At 39.2% G+C, this 21,195-nt stretch overlaps 1 protein-coding gene across 1 annotated transcript; it reads left to right on the top strand.

Annotated features, from left to right (window-relative positions):
• The first annotated feature begins 19,306 nt into the window (after positions 1-19,306).
• On the top strand, positions 19,307-20,806 carry LOC125863729 (receptor-like protein kinase 7). The gene is made up of 5 exons (XM_049543751.1): positions 19,307-19,381; positions 19,507-19,605; positions 19,688-19,793; positions 20,415-20,488; positions 20,648-20,806. The coding sequence occupies exons 1-5, from the start codon at positions 19,307-19,309 to the stop codon at positions 20,804-20,806; spliced, it is 513 nt and encodes a 170-aa protein (XP_049399708.1).
• The last annotated feature ends 389 nt before the right edge of the window (positions 20,807-21,195 follow it).

Below are 21,195 nucleotides of genomic sequence, written 5' to 3'. Positions count from 1 at the left end.
ATAGTTGGACATTTTGTCAAACACCTTGAAGACATGTAATGGAATCAAAGAGCATGGTAAATAGGGTAGTAATTATACAGCCACACCAGTGAACAACCTATAACAACACCTTTTTAACAACCACAATACCACATGAAAATCTCCATATCCATTCCAAATTTAGATTCAAGTTCTAGAGTCACAACATGCTCAAAACAATCACTTTTCATGTTTAAAATTCAATGTGCAGGAAATTATTACAAAGAACAAGACTAATTTATGAATCATAACTTAAACCATGAATTAGTGAGTAGAATAGAGTCTAGGCACTATGGATGGAAGGACTCATGAGTTCAACACCACATACCTTGAGTTCTTATGAAGGTCTTGAGAGTGTCTTCAATGGCAGCTTGGAACTTGGAGCAAGAGTCTCTTCAACCTTGAGGAAGGTTTTGGATTAGGGTTCTTGAGAGAATCTTGAGAGAAAATGTGTCTAGGTATGACAGAGGTGTTTTGGGAAATGTTTTAGAGATGAGAATTGAACTAATGGTATATAGCAAATAACATATGCCCTTTGGAAAAAAAATGGTCCAACACATAGAAAAAAAATGAGGCGGGTTAACAGTAAAAACGCTCAATGGAAATTGCATTTCCCGCCGGACAGATTTTACGAAAATGGGCATAACTTCTTCGTCCGAACTCCGAATGAGGTGAAACGAGGTGCGTTAGGTAGATAACTCAAAGGGCTTTCCATAGATATGTTATGGTCCACCCAATTATTTATGTATTAGGAGATATTACCCTCCAAAGTAGACCGTCGAAAAAGTCTTCACTTGGAAAATTCGAATTTTGATACGGTTGCTCTAAAATTTGGGTTAGACCCATTTCCCACTCAATTTGACCCCATAAACAAGAATATGAAGTCAGATTTTCGAAAAACGAAACGGATTTTTTTTATATGGCTAAACAAGTTTCCGGTAACTTCCGAAGCACATTTTTAAGAACTTTTTGGGTCATTTCATTGTCCTTTTAGCTAAACACATATTGAAGACTCTTGTGATTGGTGAACACGTCAATATGCACCCCGTATAGATAGTGTCTCCATATTTTCAAGGTAAATACCACCGCCGCTTGTTCAAGATCATGGGCACGGGTAATTCTTTTCATGGATCTTGAGTTTCCTTTAAGCATAGGCAATCACCTTACCGTGTTGCATAAGAACACACCCCAACCCAACTCTCGAAGCATCACAATACACTACGAACCCGTCCGTACCCTCCGACAAGGTTAATACCGGAGCGAAAATGAGCATATCCTTCAACTCTTGGAAGCTTTTCTCACAAGCTTCCGACCACTCAAATTTGGACTTCTTTTGGGTCAAGGCCGTTAATGGAGAAGCAATAGATGAGAAGCCCTCTACAAATTTCTGATAATACCCGGCCAAACCCAAAAAGCTTCGAATATCGGTAGGACTCAGAGGTCTAGGCCAACCCTTAACTGTATCTTTCGTCTTAGGATCAACCTCTATGCCTATGCTTGCTACAATATGACCGAGGAAAGTAATTGACCTTACCCAAAACTAACACTTGCTAAACTTAACATACAATTGTTGGTCCATAAGGACTTGCAATACTATCCTCAAATGACTCATGTGATCACCCTCACTCTTTCAGTAGATCGAAATATCGTTAATAAAAATGATCACGAACGAATCAAGATATTGCCTAAATACCCTATTCATTAGATCCATGAATGACTCCGGGGAATTTGTTAGACCAAAAGACATAAATAAGAATTCATAGTGACCATATCTTGTTCGGAAGGTCGTCTTAGGAATGTCAACCCCTCTCACCCTTAGTTGGTGATAGCCCGAACTTAGGTCAATCTTTGAAAAGTAACTCGCCCCTTGTAGTTGGTCAAACAAATCATCAATTCTAGGGAGAAGGTACTTATTATTTATAGTGACCTTGTTCAATTGGTTGTAGTCTTTACACATCCTAAGGGACCCATCTTTTTTCTTAACAAACAATATCAGAGCACCCCATGGAGATATTCTTGGTTGAATAAAGCCCTTGTCTAGCAAATCGTTGAGTTTTTTCTTCAATTCTTTCAATTCGGCCGGAGCCATCCTGTAAGGAGGAATGGATATGGGTTGTATATTTGGTATAAGATCAATACCGAAGTCTATTTCCCGTTCAGGAGGAATTCTGGATAAGTCACCGGGAAAGACTTCTTGAAATTCCCTTACTACGGGGACCGACTCTAAAAGAGGAGTCTCGGACTCAATGTCCTTAACTCTCACAATATGATAGATACACCCCTAAGAAATCATTTTTCTGGCTTTAGATATGAAACAAAAAGACTTCTAGGAATAGAGTTTCCCCACTTCCATTCTAAAATAGGCTCATTGGGAAATTGAAACTTTACTACCCTAGTTCTACGATTAATGGAAGTAAAACAAGTATGCAACCAATCTATCCCCAATATGACATCGAAGTCCAACATATCTAATTCTACCAAATCAACCAAAGTGACTTTATGAGACAATGAAATGGGACAACCCCTATAAACTCTTTTAGCTACAACCGAGTCACCTACCGGGGTAGAAATCAAGAAAGGTTCCTCTAATATTTCGGGGAGTACTTCAAATTTCATAGCTACTGAAGGTGTAACAAATGATAAGGTGGCACCGGGGTCTAACCATGCATAAACATTAATGGAAAATACTTGAAATATACCGGTGACAACGTCCGGAGAACCCTCTTTGTCACTTCTAGATTGGAGATCATAAAAGTGATTCTTCTTGGGAGTATCAAAATTTGAGCAACTAGAAGGTACTTGCTTGCCCTATTTACCTTGAGCCTTTAGCATAGGACAATCCCTCTTCATGTGACCACTCTTTCCATAACTAAAACACCCATCCACGCTAACAAGGAACTTGTCATCATGCTTTTTGCCACACATTGCACATGTAGGTCTATAAACATAAAAACTACCTCCACTACCACCTTGTGGATTAGGAGTAGGCACCCTCTCTTTTTTTGACCTTGGGAGTGCTAGAATTTCCTTCATTAGAAAAACTCTTCTTAAACCTTGGTTTACCTTGAACCTCAAACTTACCCTTGGAAGAATTCCCATCATTGGTCATTGCTCTTTTAACCTCTCTATTCATTTTCTTGAGTTTTGTCTCTTCAATTTGTTGAGTGTATACCATGAGCCTTGAGATAGTCATGTCATGAAGGAGCATTGACATACGACATTCTTCTTCAACCAAATCGGACACCCCCATCACAAACCTATTCATCCTAGACCTTGAATTGGCCACCAAAGATGTAGCATGCTTGGATAGTTAGGTGAAGTTGAGAGAGTACTCCTTCACACTCATTCCTCCTTGACGAAGGTTTATGAATTCCACCAACTTTTGTTCCCTCAACTCTAGGGAGAAAAACCAATCTAGAAAGGCCATCTTGAACGATCCCCAATCAACCGGGCCCGCTCTTACGGTTCTCTCTTCTCTTTATTGCTCAAATCATACTTGAGCTATGTCTTTCAATTGGTAGGCAGCTAGTTCCGCCTTTTCTTGAGAAGATATGCCCATGGAATCTACCACCTTAAACACTTCATCTATAAATTCTTGGAGGTCCTTATCCACTTTAGAGCCATAGAAGGTAGGGGGATTCATTCTTGTAAAATCCCTAATTCTTGAAGCGGGTGTACTTGCATTGTGGTTCACACGAGCTCCAGCATCCCTAGTGACTTGAGCTATCATAGCTTCTGTTTGGGTCGCCATAGCTTGAGTTTGGGCCGTCATGGCATGGGTTATCAAATGCATCAAGGCCCTAAATTCAGCTTAAGTCACATTTTTCGAATCAACCTGAGCTTGCTCATCTAGGGTAACTTGAGGACCTTGGAGATGAGCTCCCTCATCATTAACAATCTCCTCTTCCAATCTTCTTACAAATGCTCTTCTGGTAGTTGTCACGACGCAAGCCTAGGGCCTAGACGTGACATGGCGAATGAGGAACCCGAAGGAACCCCAAACAAGCCTCTCAAACTTGTCATCACACTTCATCGGTCGCGGAAGTACAATCAACATTAATTAACGGGAAATAGGGACTAAGGGCAAACCATTTCAAAATGACATCATAGAACAAGAGTCAAGCTCATTTACAAAATACTTGTCCAACGCACACCTCTACATACATAGATAGGACGGGGGCCATGACATACTACCGGCTCCCCTCATAGTCAAAATACAATTGCAAGCTAAAGTCTCAAAACATAGGAGTAGGAAACATAACATAGCCCTCGAATCATTGAGGACTCACCAACAAACTCGGATAAGCACCGTACTAGCCACGTGAATGGAGAGAAGGATCAAGAGTAGCTCCGGTCCCTACATGGTGACATCATGTAGGCAAAATATGCGTTAGTACTTGGAATGTACTAAGTATGCGGGGTGCAACACAACAATAGACAAGGACACAATCGAAATACAAGAAATAGTTTCATAGGCATTATGAATAACAATATGAGGATGCATGATCAAAGTGAAGTCAAAACATGTTTAAGTAAATCTATACTAATAGTAGATATCATATGTGTATGCATGATCCAACCAATCTATAACCCCAACTTAGGATGGGGGATGCCGTTCACACCCGGACACCCTGGTGGCAAGGTATAAACCCCTCACATGGTTGATGTTGGTCACACCCCAAGCATCCTAGGTGGTGAGATATAAACCTCTCACATGGTTGATGTTGGTCACACCCCAAGCATCCTAGGTGGTGAGATATAAACCTCTCACATGGTTGTCCGGTTCTTTTCCCCCGGACCGGGCATGGTCATGCAACACTTTATATAGGAAATTCCCATTAGGCTCTAATGCAATCTCACGTATGGAATGAACATATACACAAGCTTAGTTTGTCATCAACACATCTCTGGATTGCCATACATCTCATAACTCAAGCTTTAAAGCATCGATTCATCAATTCTCCATAGTTGGACATTTTGTCAAACACCTTGAAGGCATGTAATGGAATCAAAGAGCATGGAAAATAGGGTAGTAATTATGCAGCCAAACCAGTGAACAACCTACAACAACACCTTTTAACACCCACAATACCACATGAAAATCTCCACATCCATTCCAAATTTAGATTCAAGTTCTAGAGTCACAACATGCTCAAAACAATCACTTTTCATGTTTAAAATTCAATGTGCAGGAAATTATTACAAAGAACAAGACTAATTTATGAATCTTAACTTAAACCATGAATTAGTGAGTAGAATAGAGTCTAGGCACTATGGGTGGAAGGACCCATGAGTTCAACACCACATACCTTGAGTTCTTATGAAGGTCTTGAGAGTGTCTTCAATGGAAGCTTGGAACTTGGAGCAAGAGTCTCTTCAATCTTGAGGAAGGTTTTGGATTAGGGTTCTTGAGAGAATCTTGAGAGAAAATGTATCTAAGTATGGGAGAGGTGTTTTGGGAAATGTTTTAGTGATGAGAATTGAACTAATGGTATATAGGAAATAACATATGCCCTTCGGAAAAAAATGGTCCAACACTTAGACAAAAAATGAGGCGGGTGAACAGTAAAAACGCTCACTGGAAATTGCATTTTCTGCTGGACAGATTTTACGAATATGGGCATAACTTTTTCGTCCGAACTCCGAATGAGGTGAAACGAAGTGCATTAGGTAGCTAACACAAAGGGCTTTCCATGGATAAGTTATGGGCCACTCAATTATTTGTGTGCTAGGAGATATGACCCTCCAAAGTAGACCCTCGAAAAAGGCTTCACTTGGAAATTTTGGATTTTGATACGGTTGCTCTAAAGTTTGGGTTAGACCCATTTCCCACTCAATTTGACCCCCTAAACAAGAATAGAAGTCGGATTTTCGAAAAACGAAATGGATTTTTTTTATATAGCTAAACAAGTTTCCGGTAACTTCCGAAGCACATTTTTAAGAACTTTTTGGGTCATTTCAATATCTCCCCCTTGGGAACATTCATCCCCGAATGTGGAAGAGACATACAAGGCAAGACTTAGTAAGAACATATCAGCCCCGACATGAATGCAAAAATTTTATTTAACATCACTTCAAGGTTTCAAAACTTAGTGTAAAGCATCCATAACTCATTAATTTAAACATATATGCACATTAATGATTCAGGGGCTGAAATGTAAGACTCAATGGAGTACAAAGGACTTGATTTAATACCTTAGGCTTGAGTGGAGTTGAATAGATAAGGATAACGTCTTTGCATGTCCGCTTCAGCCTCCCAAGTAGCACTCTCCATTTGTTGATTTCTCCAAAGCACCTTAACGGACGCCACTTCTTTGTTCCTCAACCTTTTAACTTGTCTATCTAAGATCTGAACAGGGACTTCTTCATATGCCAAATTATCTTCTACAACACCCACACCCTCAAGAGGTATAACAGTGCTAGGATCACCAACACATTTCCTCAACATCGATACATGGAATACCGGATGAACTAATTCCATCTCCTTGGGCAACCCCAAATTATAGGCTACTTTACCAACCCTTCTTATTATCTCATAAGGACCGACATACCTAGGACTTAATTTCCCCTTCTTACCAAAACGAACCACACCTTTCATTGGAGAAACTTTCAAATTAACCCAATCACCCACTTTGAATTCAAGATCCCGTCTCCTCACATCGGCATAAGACTTTTGATGACTTTGGGCTGTTTTCAACCTCTCCCTAATCATCCTTACCTTCTCAAGAGCATCAATGACCAGATCCGGACCCAACAAGGCCACCTCTCCAACTTCAAACCACCCAACCAGTGACCTACACCGTCTACCATAAAGTGCCTCAAAAGGAGCCTTACCTATACTAGAACGATAACTATTGTTGTATGCAAATTCTATCAAAGGAAGATGATCATCGCAACTACCTTTTAACTCCAATACATAAGCTCTAAACATATCCTCCAAGGTTTGAATTGTTCTCTCGGCTTGGCCATCCGTTTGAGGGTGGAAGGTCGTGCTAAGCTTTACCTTTGTACCAAGACCCCTTTGGAATGACTTCCAAAAGTGAGAAGTAAATTGGGCACCACGATCCGAGATGATAGACAAAAGAATCCCATGCAACCTTACCAATTCATGAATGTACAACTTGGCATACTCTTCAGCCCCGTAAGTAGTTTTTACCGGTAGGAAATGAGCCGACTTTGTCATCCGATAAACCACCACCCAAACCGAATCAAAGCCTCTTCTAGCCTTGGGTAAGCCCACTACAAAATCCATGTTGATTTCTTCCCACTTCCAAGTAGGTATCTCAATGTCTTGAGTTAGGCCACCTGGCCTTGATGTTCGGCCTTGACTTGTTGACAACTATGGCAACCCGAAACAAATTTTGCAATGTCCTTCTTCATACCACCCCACCAATACACATCCCTCAAGTCTCTATACATCTTTGTTGACCCCGGATGAATGGAATAAAAAGAATTATGAGCCTCATCAAGGATTCTTTCCCTCACACCATCCACACAAGGAACACATAATCTACCTTGGTACCTAAGGGCACCATCTCCATCTTGGGAGAAAACCTCCACCTTACCACTACTCACCGAAGCCTTTAATTCTACCAAAGAAGGATCAAAATCTTGCTTGACTATCACCTCATCAACCAAGGAAGACCTTGAACCATCCACAACAACTACTCCTCCACTATCCACCCGTTCTAACCTAACTCCCAATTTGGCCAACCGATGGACCTCCTTAGCCAACTCTTTACTACCTTCCTCCACATGAGTCAAGCTACCCATGGACACTCTACTCAATGCATCCGCCACCACATTAGCTTTCCCCGGGTGATAGTGAACACTCATATCATAATCCTTAAGGAATTCTAGCCACCTCCTTTGTCTCAAGTTAAGATCTTTTTGCGTGAATACATATTGGAAATTCTTATGGTCGGTGAAGATATCAACATGCACCCCATACAAATAATGACACCAAATCTTTAAAGCAAAAACCACGGCGGCCAATTCAAGATCATGGGTTGGGTAATTTTTTTCATGAACCTTAAGTTGCCTAGAAGCATAGGCTATAACCTTACCACTTTGCATCAACACATAACCCAACCCAATACGGGAAGCATCACAATAAACAACAAAACCTTCTAACCCATCCGGAAGTGACAAAATGGGAGCGGACACAAGCCTTTCTTTCAAAGTTTGGAAGCTTTCCTCACACACATCCGACCACACAAATTTAGCCTTCTTTTGAGTCAACTTGGTCATAGGAGAAGCAAGAGAAGAAAACCCTTCCACAAATCTCCTATAATAACCCGCTAAACCCAAGAAACTCCTTATATCCGACGGGGTCAAAGGTCTAGGCCAATTCCTAATAACATCGGTCTTCTTAGGATCCACCTTAATACCATCCCCCGACACCACATGGCCTAGGAAAGCAACTTCCTTCAACCAAAACTCACACTTTTCATATTTAGCGTACAACTTCTCTTCCCTCAATCTTTGGAGTACAACCCTCAAGTGACCCTTGTGCTCTTCCTCACCCCGAGAATAGATCAAGATGTCATCTATAAACACCACCACAAAAGAATCAAGGTAGGGTTTGAAAACCCTATTCATCAAATCCATAAAGAGAGCCGGAGCATTAGTCAACCCGAAAGACATCACCACAAACTCATAGTGCCCATACCTAGTACGAAAGGCCGTCTTGAGAATATCACACTCCCTCACCTTCACTTGATGATACCCTGACCGAAGATCAATCTTAGAGAAGTGACTAGCCCCATGCAATTGGTCAAATAAATCGTCAATCCTTGGAAGAGGATACCTATTCTTGACGGTGACCCTATTAAGTTGTCGATAATCAATACACATTCTAAGAGACCCATCTTTCTTCTTCACAAACAAAACCGGAGCACCCCAGGGAGAATGACTAGGTCTAATAAACCCCTTCTCTAACAAATCTTTTAATTGCTCTTTCAACTCTTTCAACTCCGCCGGGGCCATACGGTAAGGGGGGATAGAAATAGGTTGAGTATCGGGAAGGAGGTCTATACCAAGATCTATCTCCCTTTCGGGAGGGACACCGGGAAGGTCTTCTGGGAAGACATCTAGAAACTCATTAACAACCGGAATAGACTCAATAGGAGGGACTTTAGACTCCACATCATTGACTCTCACAATATGGTACAAGCACCCTTTGGAAATCAACCTATGGGCTTTAATGCAAGAAATGAATTTCCCCTTCACCACAACATCCCGGCTCTCCCACTCAAGGACGGGTTCATTAGGTAATCGGAACTTGACTTTACGAGTCCTACAATCAATAGAAGCATAATATGCATGCAACCAATCCATCCCAAGAATAACATCAAAATCCACCATGTTCAACTCAACAAGATCACAAGGCAACAACTTATTCAATATGCAAACCGGACAATTTCTACACTTTTCTAGCAACAATAGAGACACCAATGGGAGTAGATACTTCATATGACTCATGCAACAATTCCGACTCGACATGAAATTTTCTAGCAACTAAGGGGGTAACAAAGGAAAGGGTGGCACCCGGATCAATCAAAGTATAAACATCAAGATCAAATATTTGCAACATACCGGTCACCACATCCGGAGTCTCATTAACACCTTGTCTACCATGCAAAGCATAAAATCGATTGTTCCTTGGGGCACCACTTTGAGAAGCACCTCTACCCAAAGGAGTAGTGTTAGCACTTTGGACCTTGTTGCGGATCTTGGGACACTCAAACCTCTTATGACCCACTTCTCCACATTCAAAGAAGGCACCCGAACCCTTCATGCAAGGACCACCATGCCTCCTCCCACACTTAGGGCATACATCCATAGAACCTACTTCACCTCCCCCTTGAGGCCTAGGAACATTGATAGCAAATCCCCGGCTGACATGAGGGTTTCCTCGGCCTTGATGAAATCTAGCATCCTTAGGCAACCTATTCTCCAATCGGGCCCTCTTGGCCTCGTGCCCCCTTCTCTTCCTCAATTTCTCCTCCTCCATTTGCTCGGCATAAGTCATCAACCGAGACAAATCCATAACTCCAATGAGCATAGCGGACCGACACTCTTCACTAACCAAGTCGAATACACCCATCACAAATTTGTTCATCCTCGACCTAGAGTCGGCCACCAAGTGAGGTGCATACTTGGAGAGTTGGACAAATTTGAGGGCATACTCCCCCACACTCATAGCTCCTTGCTTCAAGTTCATGAACTCCACAAACTTTGCCTCCCTATGCTCAAGAGGGAAGAACCTATTAAGGAAAGAAAGTTTAAACTCCTTCCATAACACCACATAGCCATTACATTTCTCACATTTCCAATGATCAAACCAAATTTGAGCAACTCCATTGAGTTGGTAGGCCGCCAATTCCGCCTTCTCACAGGCACTAACATCCATAATGGTCAAGATTTTGCATACCTCATCGATGAACTCTTACGAGTCCTTATCCACCTTTGAACCATGGAAGACCGAAGGGTTCATCCTCATGAAATCTCACCCTTTCCCCTGGGGTGGTAGTTTGAGGAGCTTGGGCTCCTTGTTGCACTTGGTTAGCTACCATTTGTGCAAGCATGGTGAGTGCATCACGGAGCTCACCATTGGTGGGTGGCTCTTCCGGTGATCGGGCCCGTCTTCCCTTAAGTTTGGCATGATGATATAGCAATCCAAAGAACAAGCGTTAGGGAGGAATCACCTTATCGTACTCTAAGCACGACATAGAACATGAAGAAGGGAAAGCTTTCCTAAAACATTTTGTAGCCTCCCATTCATAGTCGTGGCGCGCTTCACAACCATGATTAGGACTCTACTCAACGCGGTGTGTTGGACTCCAAGGATTTAACAACCTAGTGCTCTCATAACAAGCTTGTCACGACCCAAGCCTAGGGCCTAGACGTGACATGGCGAATGAGGAACCCGAAGGAACCCCAAACAAGACTCTCAAACTTGTCATCACACTTCATCGGTCGCGGAAGTACATTCAACATTAATTAACGGGAAATAGGGACTAAGGGCAAACCATTTCAAATTTAGATTCAAGTTCTAGAGTCACAACATGCTCAAAACAATCACTTTTCATGTTTAAAATTCAATGTGCTGGAAATTATTACAAAGAACAAGACTAATTTATGAATCTTAACTTAAACCATGAATTAGTGAGTAGAATAGAGTCTAGGCACTATGGGTGGAAGGACCCATGAGTTCAACACCACTTACCTTGAGTTCTTATGAAGGTCTTGAGAGTGTCTTCAATGGAAGCTTGAAACTTGGAGCAAGAGTCTCTTCAATCTTGAGGAAGGTTTTGGATTAGGGTTCTTGTGAGAATCTTGAGAGAAAATGCGTCTAAGTATGGGAGAGGTGTTTTGGGAAATGTTTTAGAGATGGGAATTGAACTAATGGTATATAGGAAATAACATATGCCCTTTGGAAAAAAATGGTCCAACACTTAGAAAAAAAATGAGGCGGGTGAACAGTAAAAACGCTCACTGGAAATTGCATTTCCTGCCTGGAAGAGTTTACGAAAATGGGCATAACTTCTTCGTCCGAACTCCGAATGAGGTGAAACGAAGTGCGTTAGGTAGCTAACTCAAAGGGCTTTCCATGGATAAGTTATGGGCCACCCAATTATTTGTGTGCTAGGAGATATGACCCTCCAAACTAGACCCTCGAAAAAGGCTTCACTTGGAAATTTTGGATTTTGGTACGGTTGCTCTAAAATTTTGGTTAGACCCATTTCCCACTCAATTTGACCCCCTAAACAAGAATATGAAGTCAAATTTTTGAAAAACAAAACGGATTTTTTTTTATATAGCTAAACAAGTTTCCGGTAACTTCCGAAGCACATTTTTAAGAACTTTTTGGGTCATTTCAGTGTTGATATTCTTATATGCACAAGAAAAGGGTAAGGAAAAAGGACATTCATTGAGTTACAACTCTAAGCACGACTAAAGAGTAGTGAAATAAGTGAAAGTTCCTAAAAATTTTATAGACAACCATTCATAAGTGTGGTGTGCTTCACACTCATGAACAAGACCATACTAGGGTTACCTAAATATTATCCCAAAACCTTATGCGCTAATACAAAGTTTGTCACAACCTAGGGTTACCTCATAGAAGTAACATGGCTTTATTGACCCCGAAGGGGTCGCATACAAGCCCTTAGCATAATCATCACATAAAAACATAGAATAATGCGGATAAATTAAAAACTTTTACAATAGAAGTCAACTTCTTTTCATCAAGGAAAATAAGAATCTAGACATGTCTCAATCACCATCTAGAACATAAGAGTACAAATAGGTTCAAAACCCTTTACATAAATTAAGTCTTCCAAAATTAGGAAATACAACATAGTCTAGAATATAGAACCCTTGGCTCGCCTAAATTTCCAGTAAGCTCCCAAAATAGGCACCTCACTAGGCGATAGGGTGGTCTGTTGGGCAAATCACCAACCCATTCGGCGACCCCCGACCTAGCTCGCCTTTTTTTCCGGAACTTAGGCCAAAGGGACAGCGCACTATGCGATAACAAGTGCACTTTTGCGCATCGCCAAGTCTGGTCAATCACCAACTAGGTTGGACAAGTTCTCCTTCACCCTTCCTTGGTAGTTTAAGTCCTCACCTTCATCCAAGATGTTTACCTCCCTCAACTTAGCTTTAGTTTAGTCTAACCATCTCCAAAAGTTACAAGAATCCTCATAGTTAGTTCTAATCCAACCTAGACACCAACTTGAAATTACGCTAGCCCACACAATGAGCCTCTAGTTTAGCCTACTGATTTTTTGGGTTGTTACAGTAGGATTCAAACTCTATACAATAAATCTTACGGCTTAAATCCTAAACCATATAAAAAACCCTAAACCATAGGGCCTAAACCTTAAGGATTATATCCATAACCCTAAGCCTTATGTCTTCAACCCTAAATCCTAAGACCAAAGAAACCCTAAACCCTAAGAAACCATATATGCTAAAAAACCCTCAGATCCTAAACACTAAAACAATCTTACAAAACCCTAAAAACCAAAAACACCATAAATATAACCTTTAAAACCTCTAAACCTAAAGAACACGATGCCTTGAACCCAAAACCCTATAAAAAGCCTAAACCCTAAAAAAAAGCCTAAACCCTAAAAAAGAGCCCTAAACCATAGGGCATATGATGCTTATCGTGACCAACAACACTAACCTACGGTATGAGTGTCGACGATCATCAATAGTATAGTAACCCAACTAAAGGTTGGGGTCATGTCCCAAGGGAGTGGTTTTGAGAATTGATAGAAAAATAAAATTAAGCTCTAACGAGTCGTAGCTAAAGACATTAATGACTAAAAATATTGTAAATTAAAGAGGGTGACACAACAGTGTCAAATATTGATTTGGGGTTTTTGTCACAAGTAGTAAAATTGGCAAAAGTTAATAAGGAAATCAAGTATGGGCAAATGTTCTTGGGGTGTGACCCAATACAAGTTGAGATAAATCATTGGATACATGCTTTCAATAGGAAATTTGCAAGATAATAGTGACTAGGCTAAGATTTAGATAGAAATAAGTTCCCTCTTGGGCAACTTACCCCGTTACGAATGGGTTCCTCTCGGACACCCATTTGTCGTATGAAGACCAGCCTACGTCGTACTCCACTCACTCTCTCGAGCTGAGTGTTAGGATATGGGACTAGGGCTCACCCTCATGTTGACCCACTCCATAGGCCATCAGTCTAGTGGTCTTGGTTTCGCGATCACCCTCTCGGGCAAGCTGAAAACACATAGGTGGTTTCGTATTTGCAAATTATTAAACCACAACCACTATGTGAAATCACCATTAAAATACATCAACGCTATCAGCAAGCAAGACCCAACAACAATATCAACACATATTTGCTAAATCACACCCCAAGAATGGGGTTTTTAGCCACACATCAAGATATAAAAAAATACACCTAAAATGATAATTAAATCAAATGTGTAAAATAAATTAAACCTTCATTTAAGCAAAGGAAGAAGAATGGAGAAGACCCACTTACTGAGCTCACCGAGTTTTACCGACTCCAGATTTAGAAGATATCTTGAGTCAAACAGCGGAATAGATTTTATCGCCGACTTATTCGGCTACTCGCCAATGGGGTCTGCTGCTCGCCATTATGCACCTGTTTGGCACATGTTACTCTTCAATATATAAAACTAAGACACTATTATTTTACTAGTACTCCAATATAAGAGAATATGGGGTTTTGGGTTGCATCCCAAACAGCGCCTGAGTTAACATCGCGGCACGACGCAATTCAAAGACTACTCTTCGTCCTAATAATCACCCATGGTGTAATTAGGTGAATCTTCGGCGAACGGAGGATAGTGACCCATCATTAAATGGGTGATTGAGCATCCTTCATTTGAATTGTCATGGAGTGAGAGGGTGACTCTTCGTATTTTGACGTTTACCTTCATCTCATTCAACATCTTCTCATGTGCCTCAATCTTTTGTTGAATGAGTGACAAGGCTTTCTCATCTTGTTTACCTCTCTGCTTCTTCCCATGTCTACATTCTCAAAGAGAGGAGTGCTTTTCTTTCCCCATATCTTGTACCTCTAATTATGTGACTCTGGTAGACAGAGCATTCAACTAGGTAGCTATTGCGTCCCACTACTGCTTCTTTTTGGCTTCTTTGTTGGCTTTTACCATGCCATCAAAGAGTTTTGCTACAACTTCATAGGGCTGGTGTAGCATACCGCCCTTACAAATTTGATCAGCTATATCTCTATTCTCGGGTCCTAGACCCCAGAAAAAGCACTCCAGTAGCCCCTTGTCTGTCATCCCGTGAGATGGGCATGGTTGTAGCACTGCTTGAAACTTCAGCCACATTTCCTGAATAGTCTCATCCCCTTCCTGTTTGAAAGTCAGGAGGTTGTCCCTGAGGTTCAATAGTTTCAGAAGGGGATGATCCATGTGGTATCCATAATGGTTTTCCATCCTTACTTCATTTCTTTGATATTCAAACTAGAAAAACAAAACTACAATTTAGATTAGTAAAACTAAAAGTAGAAAGAATCAAAAATTTTATTAAACTAGGAATTCCCAAATAACACCACTCCCCAGCAGCGGCGCCAGTTTGATGCTAATCGTGACAAACGACACTCACCTACGGTATGAGTGTCTACGATTGTCGATAGTATAGTAACCCAACTAAAGGTTGGGGTCGTGTCCCAAGGGAGTGGCTTTGAGAATTGATAGAAAAATAAAATTAAGCTCTAACTAGTCGTAGCTAAAGGCATTAACGATTAAAAACATACTAAATTAAAAGGGGGCAACACAAAAGTGTTAAATATTGATTTGGGGGTTTTGTCACAAGAAGTAAAGATAGGAAAAGTTAACAAGAAAATCAACTATGGGGAAATGTTCTTGGGGTGTGACCGCAATACTAGTTGAGATAAATTGTTGGGTACATGCTCATAGGAAATTTGGAAAATAACAGTGACTAGGCTAAGCTTTAGATGGAAATAAGTTCTCTCTCGGGCAACTTAACCCGTTTCAAATGGGTTCCTCTCAGACACCCATTTGGTGCATGAAGACCAGCCTACGCCTTACCCCACTCACTCTCTCAAGCTAAGTGTTAGGATATGGGACTAGGGCTCACCCTCTTGGGCTGAACCTCATGTCGACCCATTCCTTAGGCTATCAGTCTAGTGGTCTTGGTTACGCGACCTCCCTCTCGGGCAAGCCAAAAACACATGGGTGGTTTTGTATTTGTAACTACAAACCCATTAAATTAAACCAGGACCACTAGGTGAAATCAGTATGAAAATACCTCTACCCCATCAGCAAGCAAGCCCCAACAACAATATCAACACATATATGCTAAATCACACCCCAAGAATGGGAGTTTTTAGCCACACATCAAGAAATAACAAAGTACACGTAAAATGATACTAAAATCAAATGGGCATAAGAAATTAAACCTTGATTTAAGATAGAAAGAAGAATGGAGAAGACCCACTTCCAACTTGGGTAAGATGAAATTCTTCTCTCTTCAAGTCTCCCACAAAAATCTCTCCAAACTCTAGCAAAAATATCTAAAAACGTACTATTCTATTCTGAAAATAATAATAATGGTTCAGAACTTATAAAATTAATAACAAGTTTAGTATTTATAAACTTCAGAAAATAGCGTTGGCGGATCTTTCGACTAAGTTAGTTGATATCGTTGAATGACTCGGCGACTCGCCCTTCTTCTATTTCATCGTCGTTTCATGCTTGCCTTCAGCATCTTCACGTTCTGGACCATTGGGTTGTATAGTACTACTTCGCGGAGCTATTCGGCGAAGCGCCGACTGCTCCTTTCATCACATTTTTTATCCTCTTCCTTTAGGGCTTCGCATAATGGAACAAAGGCCGGAGTCTGTCCTTTCGGCGAATCGCCAAGGTTCTTGGCTATGCTCAAGCTTCAACTTCTTCGTTCTTTTCAATCTTTTTGCTCCTTTTTGCACCTAAGTGTCCATGCTTCCACTAAAACTTCAAATACTTGAAACTTAAGAGTTTTCATCAGATATTGAGACAAAATAAGTATTGGAGGATACTATTTCTATCAAAATAAAGCCCTAAATGAGTTTATCAAAATAAAGCCTTAAATAAAGCCTACTTCATAAGGACTATACCCTAAATCCTAAACCTTAGATCTTAAACCCTAAACTCTCATTTGTATACCCTAAACCTTAGGGCCTAAAATCTAAACCCTAAACCATAAGCCCAAAGAACCCCTAAATCCTACAAAACACGAAAAAAAAACTCTGAGAAACCCTAGAACACTCGAAAAAACTTTAAAACCCCTTAAAACACTCTAAAGAAAACTTTAAAAACCCCTAAACATTAAGTAACCAAAGGTTTAAACCATTAACCCAAAAGGACCACTAAACCTTGAAAATTCTAAAACCCCTAAACTCTTGGATCTAAACTGTATACCCTAAACCTTAGGGCCTAAATCCTGAGACCTAAAAAAGCCTAAATCATTGGGCCTAAACCTTACAGATTATACCCTAAACCATAACACTACAAGAAGAAGTCTTATTTAAAAACAACATGTAGGGACGAGTGAATTATCACATCTCTAAAAGTATATCTATTGAGTCGAGATTATATTTTGGTCCTTATTTATACATTTTATTGAGAAGGTATTAAATCTAGTCCTAAATAAATTTATTTACTGGTTCCAACTTATATTGAGGGTGTAGAACGGGAGAAAAGTTTCACCATTTTTTATACTAATATATTAATATATCAAATTTTCATTCTTAACAAAATTCTAAGGGCTAAAGTATACTGAAGCTAGGTAAACGATAAGATCATCGTTCTATTTTTTCTCAAAATACAGCAGCCCATCACCTAATGCCCTACTTTGATCTCCAAGATCCCCATTGCAACTGATCAAGGTCATCAGTTTGCCCTCTTCATATTTTTTGCTTAATCTTAACATTTCTTGACGTTACTTTGCCCTAATCGCGTATTTTTGCTTGTTTTGTTGCTGCTATGCTCAAAACAAAATTCCAACCAGCTTTGCTCGAAACAGAATTTTAGGTTGGTTCCTCTTCCGATCGAGCTGTTGTGTTTCTTCTATATGTATTAGTGATGTAGTTTTTTCATTGTTGTATTCAAGCTACTCCTTTTGTTCTTCATGCTTAGTCTTATCTTGACATTCCTCTTTCGTAATTACGTCTTTTTGCTTGTATCGTTGCTACTCTTCTCAAAACAGAGTTCCACCCTAGCTTTGCTCGAAATAGAATTTTAGTTTTGTTCCTCTTCTGATCGAGTTGTTGTGTTTCTTCTATATGTTTTACTAATGTCATTTTTTCATTGTTGTATTCAAGCTGCTATTTTTGTTCTTCCTGCTTAATCTTGACGTTCCTCTCCTGATTGCGTCTTTTTGCTTGTGTCGTTGCTGCTCTGCTCAAAATAGAATTCCACCCCAGTTTTGCTTGAAACAGAATTACATGTTGGTTCCTCTTCCAATCGAGTTGTTGTGTTTTTTCTATACGTTTCGTTGATGGCATTTTTTCATTGTTGTATTCAAGCTACTCTATTTGTTATTCCTTTTTCTAACTCATGTAATTGAAAAATAGAGCCACTATAATAGACAATAAAGTACCATAGATAAAACTTCACAATGGTGACTCCTATTGCACCTGTCGTGTATGCATATAACATATCACTAATAGCCCTATCAAGATTAAGTTCATAGATAGAAATCTATGCCAAATGCAATAATTAAGCGCTCCCCATATATGTACTTGTCTAACTTAATATAAATCTAAAATAGAGTGCTAAATATATTTTGTTGTAGAATAATTAAGTGTGCTACAGATACAAATTGATACAACCGTAAAGCTTACACTCAACCATAGCCAATTCAGGCTTTAAATATCGCTGAAACAAAAGTAATTGAGTACATGTGTTTAACCTCATTTCATAGGTCGTTGAACGTAAGATTTATTGGGATCTTCTGTTTTCAACTTTGGAGGACAAATTTCTCCTTTCTTAACCTGCAATATAAGGTAGTAACAGTCTTACCTTCTTTTCTCCCTTCATGAAATCTCTTCAACTAGACACATGATAAATAGAAGAAATGTTTCAAAACTCAATGCAGTAAGTCTAGATTTCTTAACATATCGTCTGCCTTAACTGTACAAATTCATATATAATCATGAAGATTAGGTTCAAAACGGTTATAATGATTTTCACTCGAGATTGTGGTAGGATGAATATAATTCCTCAACCCTTAACAAGAAGCTTAACTTTGAGACTTGAAAGTGGAAAAAATTCTGGTATAGAGCGCATTTTTGTTTAATGAGTCTTACACAACAGTTACCTAAATTAGTTGGTACCCCAACCAAAAAAAGGTTATTATGTTCTAAAGTACCCAATCACATGTATTACTAGTATTTTCATTTGCTACAGAAAAAAAGACACTAGAGATTCAAAGAACAGTCTTCATAGTAAAAGTACAGTTAGATAATAGATAACAGAAACCACTCAAGTTCATAGGCGATTTTCAACAGCTTCATGTTCTAGAAATTAAAAGAGTGATTTGCTCTACTTTTTCTACAAGTCAAGGAATAGGAATTATACATAACAACTACATGACTTTTGAATCTGAGGTGAGATGTATTAACAAGAGTGATCTTTATCCTAATCAACATATCAAAACTCCTTCTAAAAGCATAAGATAGAATTTGACCATGTCGTCTAGTCAAGAAATTCAAAGAATGGATAAAATGATTCTTGAGAAATAGGATATGCAAACTAATAGTTCTTTGCCTCCATCTATTGATCAGCTTATGGAAAAATCTTTAACAACTGAAAAAGGTATGGTATTTTCAATCCATATCCTATTCGGGAGATTATTTATCATAAGGTATTGATAAAAAAAACTATTTTCCTTAATGGAGTTTGTATGAAGATTGTGTGATTTGACGTTCTTGAATTTCATGTGAAGGGTGGGATAGATGGCCATCCACCTGATTTGGCGACTATTTTCTTTAAGATTCATAAGAAAGATAACAAACTCGTTGAACCTGAAGCAATTGAAAAACATGTACGTTTGGTAAATTGAATAAGTTAATAGCCTTAAATTGTTATGTGTTTTGATAGAAAATGTCCTCTTATTTATTTTGTAGGCTCAACTTGAGGAAATAGTTCAAGAAGATCCATCTCTATCTAGGATAGAGATTGTTGAAAAATGTTGTGGACCACTAACTCGTAGCCATGCATTTGGATATGGGGGTAGAGTAAAGGCTAAAGATTTGTAAGGTGGGACTTCTTCAAAGGCTGATATATTGTCCATGCTACGTTCAAATCGAGATGATAACAAATTCTTGAATGATGAAAAAAAATTCTTGAATGAGCAAAAAAAATCCTTGAATGAACGTTTGTCTACCATAAAAGGTGAGATGAAAGAAATAATGAAAATGAAAGAACTCTTTGCTGCTCAATAATAAGATGTCCCACCTACAATATCACCTGTTTCAACAAAATGAAAACTATTTTTCTACTGACCAAGCAAGTAACAATAGACCTGACTTTATTTTATTATAAGAAGGGTTTTAATTCCTCAGATGATAGTTCTGCAATGCCAAAGTCAGTAAGGTGTGTGGTAACCCTCAAAAGCATATCCTAACTTGTCCTTCTAATTTAAAGAATTAGTATAAGTCCAAGAAAAGAAGACTGATATGGATTATCATTGCCTCTCTCCGTGAAAGGGACTGCCTCAACAAGAGTTTTTGTGTTGATGAGACGTCTAGGTAAAACAATCCATGCAAAAGCAGAGTGGTCACCAGAGGTAGCAACTCAGGGCTTTGATATAAAGAATTTGCTAGGTAGTGAAATTTTCCATTTTATTTACAGGGACATTAGCAAATGGGATGACTGTAGCTGTCAAAGTTTTCAATGTGCAGATGGAAGGCACATTCCAAACCTTTGTCAGAAAATGTGAAATCTTTTAAAATCTTTGTCGCATAAATCTCACCAAAATCAATAGCAACTGTTGTAACTTGGATTCTAAAGCATTGATACTTGAGTACTTGCCAAACAAGAGCTTAAACAAGTTGCTATATTCTCGCAGCTTAACTGTAATGCAGAAATTGAATATCATTTTCCACGTTGCATCTGCTTTGGAATTTCTCCACCATGGTTACTCAGTTCCAGTTATTCACTTTGATCTTAAGCCTAGCGAAGTGTTACCTGACAACGAAATGATGGGACACCTTAATGACTTTGGCATTGCAAAACTTCTATGAAATGAAGCTTCATTTTCATTTCTTTCATTTTGATTATCTGACTGATGTTCTATATTTAGTTGTAAATCTTCAAAATAGATATTATATTCTTGGTTAATGCATCTCAATGTCTTTGTAATGGATTTTTTTCTTATTTTCTTGTAGCTTTTGTTGATGTTTCTAGATAACACTAAATGAATATTTGAACTTTTAAGTTTTTGCCTAGCTTCTATTCATTCTTCTGTGCAAGATACAAGTTTAGAAGAAGATGAATAAAATCACTATTAGTTTTCTAGAAATTTAATCCAAAAATGGATGTTAGTCTAACTCGGATGTTAGCTATGGTTTTTTGTTAAACAAATATTGAAACCAATATTGTTCATGTCAACTAGTTTATTGTAATGAATTGC

Source organism: Solanum stenotomum, chromosome 5, assembly GCF_019186545.1.
Source record: "Solanum stenotomum isolate F172 chromosome 5, ASM1918654v1, whole genome shotgun sequence".
NCBI classification, from domain to species: Eukaryota; Viridiplantae; Streptophyta; class Magnoliopsida; order Solanales; family Solanaceae; genus Solanum; species Solanum stenotomum.
The sequence above is the reverse complement of the archived record's forward strand: the minus strand, read 5'-3'. Positions and strand labels throughout refer to the sequence as shown.

Coding starts and splice junctions, on each gene's coding strand:
- LOC125863729 (XM_049543751.1), top strand. CDS start 19,307: ATGCAAACTAATAGTTCTTTGCCTCCATCTATTGATCAGCTTATGGAA. Junction 19,606..19,687: donor CTGAAGCAATTGAAAAACAT/GTACGTTTGGTA, acceptor TTTATTTTGTAG/GCTCAACTTGAGGAAATAGT. Junction 19,794..20,414: donor CCATGCATTTGGATATGGGG/GTAGAGTAAAGG, acceptor TTTTATTTACAG/GGACATTAGCAAATGGGATG.